The sequence below is a fragment of the Abrus precatorius genome, unplaced genomic scaffold (genome assembly GCF_003935025.1).
Source record: "Abrus precatorius isolate BTA unplaced genomic scaffold, Abrus_2018 Scaffold2, whole genome shotgun sequence".
NCBI lineage: Eukaryota > Viridiplantae > Streptophyta > Magnoliopsida > Fabales > Fabaceae > Abrus > Abrus precatorius.
Window position 1 is genome coordinate 3,840,965 of NW_020874362.1, and position 11,270 is coordinate 3,852,234.

Sequence of the window (11,270 nt, forward strand, 5' to 3'; positions counted from 1 at the left end):
TTAAGTACTTTATCTATTGTCATCCTATCACATATTTTCTTTTAAAATCTATTTAACTTTGTAGTAGTTTGAAAGTAAATGATATGTTTATAGAATATTTTCTTTTTAGTTAAAACACAGGCTTTATCATTATTCAACATTTTTCATAAAAATTATTTTATAATTATTAAATGCTTTCAATTGTTTCACTTTGAAATTTCTTTTTTTTAATCATTTTAATATAATTATTTTTAAAAAAATCAATTTTTACGCTGTAAAATTTTCATCTTATGGCTGTTTGTATACTTTTAACTTAAAATATGTTCTTTCACCTTAATTCTCAACCACTTATATTTGTTTGTTTATTTACTTGATTTAATTACGTATATCATTTTATAATTTTATATATTTCTTTTAATTTATATTATTTTTTTGTCTCAATATTTAAAAATACACATGGTACTTATATACATTCCTCAGATAAAGGAAAAGAAAGATACACATTTTTACCTTTTTAGAGGGCGTAACTTCTGACAAATACGAATTTTCTAAAATTGTAATTGGCATTGGAGCAACCCAGACACTTAGCAATGGTAATGATTCTTTCCTATGTAGATATTATATATCCTGGAAGAATGGAAGTTGATTAGTTGAAAATTAAATACGGTGAGCATTATCTTAGATCAGGCTACTAGGATGCAAGTACCAAATCCTGTTGTTGAGCTTCATAATTGGCCATTAGCCAAATACTTGTGTTTGTATATACCTTTAACTAATCATGAGGATAGTTATATAGTACATTACTGTTTCAATACAAAATGAAACGTTTATAATCAGCATTTCTATAGCCACAACGATTAGTGAAGAAACTCGCTAAGCTGAATAACCAAAATATAACAAATTGCTTACGTTACAAATATGTTGACATGCTTAAAAATGAGAGTTAGAGGAAAAATGGAAATTCACTCATTCAGAAATTAAGAATGAAGAAAAATTATATACAAATGTGACATGATAATATTATTGAATCAATGGAGATAATTTAAAATTGTTGATGTATACTGTTTGCACACCTAGTGTGTAATTTAAGATATAGGCAAGTGAATTACCTTGTTCTTATCGATTACTAAGTGGTTGAAGATGGCAAGGCAAGTTAACTTGGTTCTAATCGAGAATAAAATCTCGTGTCTATAATGGAATGAAAATATATATATTTATTCTAAGGTTAACATCATATGATATATGCATGTTTTCACTCCTCGGCAACATCATATCCATTAAGAAGCATAATCTATATCTATACATTAGGCAAGGGCAAGCTTTAATTTTGGTGTACTTGAGTCGAATAAGAAATTTTGCTTAAGATAATAGAGTTTGAGGCCATGCTTGGAAAGCGGTGCAATAAATTAAAATAAAGACTCAAAATTGTACCAAAAACAAAAGGAATCAAAAGTAGTATTCATATCTTGTAAATTTTACAACTAACATATACAACACAAAGCAATGCTCAAAATTAAAATTGTGAGAACAAAATCAAACAGAATATGAATTCTTTTCACCAAGAAAGGAAAGAGGGGGAGGGGGAGGGGGGTTCTTGAACATCTACAAATTATTATGTATTGGAATAGAACTCAAAAGAATTTTCTTGTACCCGTTTCATTTGATGATTCTTGTGGTTCAGGTCCCAGTCTTAGTTCAAGGTCTACCCCTGATGAGAAATCTTGGCTAGGTAACAAAGTTCGTTCTTCATCTTGTGATTCTTGTGTTTCACTATTAGTTGGTGATTCGGCAAAGAGTGGAAGCTGCCTCGTGTGAGTGGCTCTGGAGGAGCCATGTTCTTGTTGAGACACATTCAAATTCCAGTTTGGTTTGCTACGATCTTCAACAGAATTAGCTTGATCCAATGAAGGGACCTTGTCCAAAGATGTTTGAGTTTGGTTTGGAAATTGTTGTTGCTTGAGTTTGGCTTTATCTTTCCTATGGATGTTCATGTGTCCCCCAAGAGCTTGTGCATTAGAGAAACCCCTCTTGCAAAAGTTGCACTCATAAGACTTGGATGTTACTTGACTTGCACCTGCTTGCTCCTCCCCATGATCAGTGGGATTTTCTGATGCCGGTTGATGATCATGTTCAGACTCCATTTGATTAGTTTCAACTTTCAAGCCTTGCAATAAATAAGTAATATTGATAGGAATAGAGGTAGTCAACAAGGCAGATATATAAAGAGGTGGTTTTATATGTTTAATAGTTGGCACATATAAAGGCCTGCTTTCTTCTTCACATTATTCTATATATGAATGACATGGAGTTATACATTAAATTAATTCCTAAAATAGTAAGTATTAGTGAATTTAGTTTTTAAAATTATAAAATATTATTTTAGTTTTTAAAATTATTAAAACAACAATATTTTAGTCTTTAAAACTGTAAAAACATAATATTTCTAAAATTATAATAATTTATATTTATATTAGTTTTAGAAATTAAACTAAATTTTTATAATTTTGAAGAGTAAATTAGTTACTATTGATAATTTTAAAAATTAATTTAATGTATTACTTAATTAACGAGAATGTAAGATGTTTTACAGCTTGAGTTGTAGCAAAGGACAAAACAGTTTAAGGCTTAAAAAACTACCGGGTCGTAGTGATATTGTAGACAGCTTGTCTGTTTGTGTCTTGGCTTGTAGCTTTCGGCCTACGTTAGCTCCAAATACTGTCACAAAAACACACAATGTTGCTATCAGATAAGTGTTTATATATGGAGAGAGAGAGAGAGAGAGAGGAGAATATTTACTGTGATAACTTTGTTAATATAAAAGTTAAAAAATTAAATTTTAATTATGCATTCATATCAAAATGAAAAGTTTTTTTAGTTATAATTAAATTTGATGATTATAAGAAAGAAATTTTGTGAGAATGGAAAAAATAAATATTAACTATTAAATTTTGGCATGAATAATTTACGTTAAAAACCCAAAATACACAAATAATGTAAATTATATATGTGTGTGTAAAGTTAAGACCTTATTTTGGACCACCTATAGATATTTCTATGTATTTAACTATAAATGTAGTTTCGCATAAAAGTTATTACTATACATACCAACGTTTGTTCCCCACATGAGATTGCCTTGCCATATTTGTTTGTAGCTATTTATTGATATGCTTTTATGGATGGATCAGAAAAATATGAAGAAAGTTAAAACAGAATGATAATGTTTTGAGAGAGCAAATTATCCTAAGCTGTGGGGGAAAAGCTATTATAATATTTGTATTTGGTTAGAGTGATTTCTCTCAAGATGAAAAGGTCATCTAAGGAATCACGTAATCGTCTACAATCTGACCATTTGATTTATAAAATACTTTAATATGTTAGGAGACATTTCTTCTATAAAAAAAAATTATAACGCGGAGGAATTAATTTTTAGAAACTAAAAGATAAACAATTCATCAAGTAAATAATATGGTTTTTCTTTCTCTGCAAGTAGATGATAGCAGGGTCTTTGTAGCACTGGTTAACGATTTTAAATCTAAAAAATGAAAAATTATATATAACATTGATTTTTAATACAACTCGATTGTGATTTTACTGAAGTGTTTGGCAAGACACTTCTTTTATGCTTTGTTTTACCATTTCTGTTAATTCATTGAAAAGGGAACTCAATAATGCCCTCCACTGTCCCAAAACCTCATAAAATTGGCTTGATTTATGTTGAAACTATGGGGGAATCATTATAGTAATAATCAATTTATAATTTCATATAGGTGTTTGATACTTGACCACTGCCATATATAAGCTTTAGTCAAACATAGTCTTCTATGTTTTCGTGTTTAGCCGTCCTTAACATTGAATTTGAAGCTGATGACTTGGTAGAGGGTGTTTAGGGCAATGCATATGCAAAAAAGAAACCAAAAGAATAATCAAAGGTTTCGAAGCTGGTAAAGGGAATTATCTTGGTTCTGCCATCCGATACAATAGATGTAGCCATTAATTTCTTCCACGTGGAAATCACTAAAGAATTAAGCCAGTTGGACTATTGAGAAGCAAGTCATACACAGCTTAATCAGCATGGAAAAGTGTGTATGCAGAGGTTGAGGCTGAAAAAAGATATGTATGCGTACCATTAATGGATAAACTTACAGAGAAATAAAAAAAAATAGCATAAAAAATAATAATATCTTTTTCATAAATTAGAAGTGATATATTTTTTCAAATTTTAAAAGATTTTTTAAAAAATAAAAAAGTATAAATTATTTTTATAATTAAAAATAATTCTATTTGTTTTTTATAAGATACTTTCATGTTTACTCAAATTGGATCGCAGTGTATGACCCTTTTCACTTGTGTATAAAAGAAATTAGAGTAAACTCATCCTCAAAAATTTTACTTGTAATGAAATAATTAACTAACGGTAAACTAACATCTATTACTTTATCATAAATTTTATAAACCTTCAAAGATTCTTATAATATTATATTTTTAAGTTCTTTCTTTTTGAAGTATTTTGTATTTATCTCTTCTTTCTTTACTTTTTAAATTCTTTTATTTTTCTTTTTTCAAACTTCCAAATAAAGCATTAGTCTCTTATAAACATGCTTCATGACTTAGCAAGATTCAAAATTTCATCAGTTCAATAATTTCATGAACTATCGTCTAATAAGGAGAGTAAGTAACATCACAATGAACATGTTAGGTGTCACAATTTTTATAGGAGTACATATTCCTAAATTATTGAAAACATTTTCCCCCTCCGTTGGTGTCACTCATATTTCAGCTTAAGATCTTGCTTTTGAGTCTTAGAAGGATCTAATGTTTTCCATTTAACCAAAAATAGCTATTGTGTCATATCCTTAACTGCCTGCTATACCTCTTCGTTGAAACCAAATCTTCATCACAAAACACGCTTTGCTGAACCTACAGTTTCGTGTTGCAGAACAAAGTTATCTTAGATGTTTTTAGTGTTAATTTCAGTCGAAGTTGAAGCTTTTTCTTAATGACCTCAGAATAAAAATTGACATGTTCGATACTAATTATCGATGTGAAATTTTACTTGGCCACTTGAGCTTACATGCTAAATGAAATGTAAATTAACAAGAGGAGTACCACGCAGTAGTTAGTTGGAGCTGTGGTAATTAATTAGTTAAGTCAATTTTATTTAGATTAGTTGATTGATATTTCAGTTTTTTTTTCCTAATCAATATATATTTTTAATATGGAAGTCTACTTCATTTGGACAATACAATTCACATCAATGCATTTAATACTTACAATATTTTTCTCTCTCAAAGTGAAAGCATCGTCACATTGTAATAAAATAAAGAGAGAATTTTGTAATTTAAAATATATACTATACTACATCACCGTTTTAACTGAGCATCCTGCTGTAGTGCCGTGTCACAAATACATAATTTTAATCTATAAATACTTTAATATCCTTTATATTTGCACTTTATCTATCTCTTCTTATCACGTTGTATCATCTGTTGTTTTTATCATTTATCTATTGTATTAGGAAAGGAATCAACTCGGTTCCACCATCAGCAAAAAGAAACTGAATACCTACTCGGCATACTAGGCCGGTACCCCTAGTCAGGATTAAAAGGTAAATAATCTAATTAAAGATAATCAAAAATACTATGGGCCTCAAATATAAAAATTGACTCAGGCCCATTAGCCCAATAAAATATCTATAAAAAGAAGATAAGAAATACAGGTGAGTAGTTGACTTCCGATCATTAAATAACATTTATTGCTCAGAACTGAATCCTGACTTTATCATCGGAGTGCCTTTTGCAGGTATTCTCCCTATCAGCAAATCAGCAGCAGGACGCCTGATCAGAGGTTTGAAGACAGTTATTTCACAAGGAAGGAACATTTTGGCGCCCACCGTGGGGCCCGATCAACTTCATCACTCAGGATTAAGCATGGTAATGACGAGAAGCCAGCAGGAAGGGACTTCTAGGCAACAAATGGAGGGCGTCACGCCAGAGGAACTAGTACCAGAAGTAGTGATACAGGGAGGAACGGAAGAAAGCATCCTAGCTGTACTGAGGCAGCTAAGGGCAGAAATGGAGGAGATGAAGAAGGATCGCGAAAGAGATGCACTGGAACTCTCAGCCCTACGAAGGGAAAATGCCGGCCTAAGGGAGGAAATAAGGACACACGTCCCCTCCCTTACTACCCCCGTCGTCCAAGATCAAGGAGAATCATCAGCGCTGCAAGAAAAATCAAGACAGGAATATCAATCGGTAACCGAAAATGACCGAGACGAACTTATGAACTGGAGCCCGTTCATTCACCGCATTCTAGAAGCCAAGTTGCCCGATAATTGGAGAGGGTTGGTAATAGACAAATACGATGGCACATCCGACCCCGGAGAACATGTGGACATCTTTACAACGCAGGTCGGTCTGTACACAGAAAGCGACGCCTTATGGTGCAGAATCTTTCCTACTTCACTCCGAGGACCTGCACTTAGTTGGTTCACCCGACTCCCCCCCCTCTCCGTCGACTCGTTCGCAACTCTCACAAGACGTTTCAACTTGCAGTTCGCCACAAGCCGGCCCCATCCACTAACATCCTTGGCTCTAGTCAATATTCGCCAAGAGAAAGGTGAATCACTTAGAGCGTTCATGGAATGCTTTGGCAAAGTGACTCTTTCAATTCATAATTTGGAACCAGCAGTGGCTATGCACCATCTAACAACAGCGTTGAAACCGGGACCCTTCGTTAATAGCCTCTGCAAAAAACCCCCAATCGACCTAGATGAGTTAAGTAGCCGGGCTGCGAAATATATGCAAATGGAAGAACTATCCGGATACCGGAGCCAGGTACGGATGGAACAAGGACCTAACTCAAAAAATGAAGAAAGAAGGGAGACCTTTAAAACAAGGCAGGGGAACGACAGAGGAAAGGAACTCGAACGACCACCTCGAGGACCGAAGTATCCCTCCTACACGACGCTCAACTCTAATCAGTCCAGAATACTTGATCAAGCGTTGGCCACAGAAATATTGAGAATGCCTAGACGTGCTAACACTCCTCCTCGGGCAGATAAAAGCAAGTCTTGCCGGTACCATCAGAACAGGGGTCACACTACCGAGGAGTGTACGGCGCTAAGAGACAAAATTGAAGAATTGATTAAAGATGGACACCTGAAAATTTTTGTACAGACAGATCCCACAAGGCAATACAACAAAGGAAGAAACAGCCACCCCGATTCACCAAAGAGATCCGACACCAAAAAATTTGAACGGCACAGGAGAAGGTCCAGGGAGCCCCCACCGAGAAGATATGAACAAGATAAATATCCAAAGAGGGTCATTAACACCATAGCCGGAGGGTTCGCTGGTGGAGGATCTACCCATTCGGCTAGAGAGAGGCATCTTCGGAATGTCCGTTCTGTGAATAATGTTTCATTGGGCAACAAGATCCGGATCCCGCCTATTACGTTTACTGACGACGACTTTCAGGGAGTCGATCCGGTACAGGATGATCCCATGGTAATTAGTGTAGACATTCTTAACTGCACTGTCCGAAAAACGCTAATAGACCAAGGGAGCTCGGCTGATATCCTATACTGGAATACATTCAAGCAATTAGGCATCTCAGAACAAGAACTCAAGGAATATCATGAGCCGTTGGTCGGTTTTTCCGGGGAACGAGTAGAGACCAAGGGGTGTATCGACTTGTATACGTCCTTTGGATCAGAGCACGAGGGCAAACGCATAAGAGTCACTTATCTTGTAGTACATGCGAACACATCTTATAATATACTACTCGGTAGACCGTCCCTGAACAAATTGAAGGCCATAGTTTCCACTCCGCACTTGGCCATGAAATTTCCATCTGAAAGAGGCCGAATTGTTACCGTCCATGCCGATCAAAAAACAGCCAGGGAATGTTACTTCGCAAGTTTACGTCTTAAACCCTTTCAGGGGAATACCCGGGATGTCAATATTGTATCCCCTCGGTTGGAAGAAGAGTTGGATGTTGAACTCGATCCTAGAGTGGATGAGGAATATCGAGTCGAGCCCAATGAAAACAAACAATCTTTCCAACTAGGAACAAGGCCAGAACAAGTTGCGTATTTAGGGATCGGTTTGAACGAACAAGAGAAAGCCGTTCTCCAAAAGATGCTAGTAGATAATGCCGACTTGTTTGCTTGGACAGCCTCGGATATGCCTGGCATTGATCCAGCATTCCTATGCCACCACTTATCGGTCTATAAAGGAGCCAAGCCGGTAGCTCAAAAGAGGAGAAAAATTGGTGGTGATAGAGCAAAGGCAGTAAGAGAAGAAACCAGCAAACTAATACAGGCTGGCTTCATCAGAGAGGTCAGGTATTCAACATGGTTAGCCAACATTGTCATGGTCAAAAAAGCCAATAGGAAGTGGCGAATGTGCACGGACTTCACGGACCTCAATAAAGCATGCCCAAAGGATGCATACCCCTTACCAAACATCGACACCTTGGTTGATGGTGCTGCCGGTCACAAAATAATGAGCTTTTTGGATGCTTATTCTGGGTACAATCAAATACGAATGTACCCCCCGGATGAGGAAAAAACATCATTCATCATAAATTCTGCAAATTACTGTTATCGGGTGATGCCGTTCGGGTTGAAGAATGCAGGAGCAACATACCAGCGACTCATGAACAAAATTTTTGAAAAACAAGTGGGTAAATGCATGGAAGTGTATGTAGATGACATGGTAATTAAATCCCTTGCATTAAAGCAACATCTTGACCACTTAGAGGAGGTATTCGGAGAAGTCAGAAAACATGGTATGAGGTTCAATCCTGAAAAATGTACATTTGGTGTAGCTGGCGATAAATTCCTGGGCTTCATGTTGTCCGAAAGGGGGATTGAGGCAAATCCCGACAAATGTAAAGCCATCATCGACATGGCAAGCCCTCACAATGTCAAGGACGTGCAACGACTGACCGGGCGGATTGCAGCCCTGGCTAGATTCTTGCCAATAATGGCAGAAAGGTCTCGGCCTTTCATTGAATTGTTGAAGAAATCGCAAAAATTTGCATGGACCAATGAGTGTGAGGACGCCTTTGTACAGTACAAGCATATGCTAGCCGCACCACCTGCGTTGATTAAACCAATATCGAATCTGGAAATGATTGTTTATTTGTCCGTGTCCGATCACGCCGTCAGTTCGGTTTTACTTCAAGAAACACCCGAACCGAACCCCGTATATTTCGTTAGCAGGACACTTCAGGGTCCTGAATCTCGGTACCAGTTAGTAGAGAAAGTGGTACTTGCCTTAGTCCACACAGCTCGTCGGCTAAGACACTACTTCCAGAGCCATCGAATGATAGTCCGTACAGATTGTCCGATGGCCAAAATTTTGAGAAAACCAGAATTGGCTGGTCGGTTGGTGACATGGACAATTGAATTATCCCAATATGACATCCATTTCGAGAACCGACGCCCCCTTAAAGCCCAGCTACTAGCCGACTTCATCAACGAGTTTACGACACAACATAATACCATTTCAGACATGTGGAACCTGCACGTTGATGGATCATCAAATCAATCAGGCAGTGGAGCGGGGGTCATTCTTGAAGGACCGAATGCATTCGCCATTGAACAATCTATCCGGTTCGGATTTAAGGCATCCAACAATCAAGCCGAATATGAAGCTTTACTCGCCGGTCTCAGGCTAGCAAGGGAAATGGGGGTTAAACGCATTACTGCTTGAAGTGATTCAAAAGTTGTAACCGAACAAGTGAACGATACCTATCAGATCAAGGACTCGGTCATGCTTAAATATTACCAAGAGGTTAAGAAAATAAAAACCAAGTTTGAGGAGGTATGCATTCGGTACACACCCCGAAACATGAACGCACGAGCCGACAGGCTAGCTAAGCTGGCTAGCCAACGAAAACCAGGGCAGCTGCAGAGCATGGTTCACCAACAAATCCCCCAACCTAGTATCACCAAGCAAGAATGCATGAACATAGAAAATTCATCTCATAATTGGATGACCCCTCTGGTCCGATACCTCACTGATGGCAGTCTCCCGCAGGACGCAGCAGCAGCTAGGAAAATTAAAGCACATGCAGCCAAATACCTTCTTCTCGGCAAAGAATTGTATCGAAGAGGAATTTCCACCCCCATGCTTAAATGCCTAGAAGACGATCAAGCTAAGTACGTGATGAGAGAAATCCATGAAGGTATTTGTGGAACCCATTCGGGCGGACGAACTATGGCAGCCAAAGTGCTCAGGGCCGGATACTACTGGCCAACGATAACTCAAGACTGTCAGTTGTTTGTAAAAAGATGCATTCCCTGTCAACAACACAGCCCTCACCTGCGCCAACACGCCGATACCCTTCGGCACATTAGCGCTCCTTGGCCCTTCGCTATTTGGGGAATGGACCTCCTCGATCCTTTTCCCTTAGCAAAAGGGCAATGTAAATTTCTCCTCGTCGCCGTGGACTACTTTACCAAATGGATTGAGGCCGAACCCCTAGCATCAATCACGGCCCATAACGTACAAAAATTCACTTGGAAAAACATCATAACACGGTTCGGTCTCCCTCATGCACTAATTACAGATAATGGGCTTCAGTTTGCAAATCGGCGATTCAACGAGTTCTTGGCAGGCCTGCATATCAAACATAGAGTTACATCTGTTGAACATCCACAGATGAATGGCCAAGCCGAGGCTGCAAACAAAGTGATCTTGCATGAATTAAAAAGGAGGTTGGGTTCGGCAAAGGGAGAGTGGGCAGAGAAGCTGCCTAAGATTTTATGGGCCTATCGGTGCACGCCGCAGACTACAACAAAAGAAACCCCCTTTCGGCTTACCTGTGGTACCGACGCCATGGTGCCGGTAGAAATTGGAGAGCCGTCATTCAGGAGAGAGAATTTCAAGGAATCGGCCAATGAAGAGGCTCTGGCCGTCAACCTGGACTTGATAGATGAGATCCGTGACCACGCTGACATCATGACTGAGGCTAGTAAAAGAATGATGGCTAGAAAATTCAACTCCAAAATAAGTCCACGACAATTCTACAAAAACGACCTAGTATGGCGGGTAACCGGGGACGCGCGCAAGGATCGACAAGAAGGGAAGTTGGCAGCCAACTGGGAAGGCCCCTTTCGGGTAGCGGCAAGATTAAATAATGGAGCATACAAATTGGAAACCCTGGCAGGAAAATTAATACCAAGAACCTGGAATGTCACTCATTTAAAACATTATTATAGCTAAAACCTTGTAATACGTGCACAGGTGTACTCTTTTCCTATCTCAGGTTTTATCCTCTTA

General features: G+C 37.7%; 1 protein-coding gene across 1 annotated transcript; it reads right to left on the reverse strand.

The window, feature by feature from the left end:
- Positions 1-1,610: 1,610 nt before the first annotated feature.
- Positions 1,611-2,120, reverse strand: LOC113857458 (zinc finger protein 2-like). Its single transcript, XM_027489383.1, has one exon. The coding sequence runs from the start codon at positions 2,118-2,120 to the stop codon at positions 1,611-1,613; it is 510 nt and encodes a 169-aa protein (XP_027345184.1).
- Positions 2,121-11,270: the final 9,150 nt, after the last annotated feature.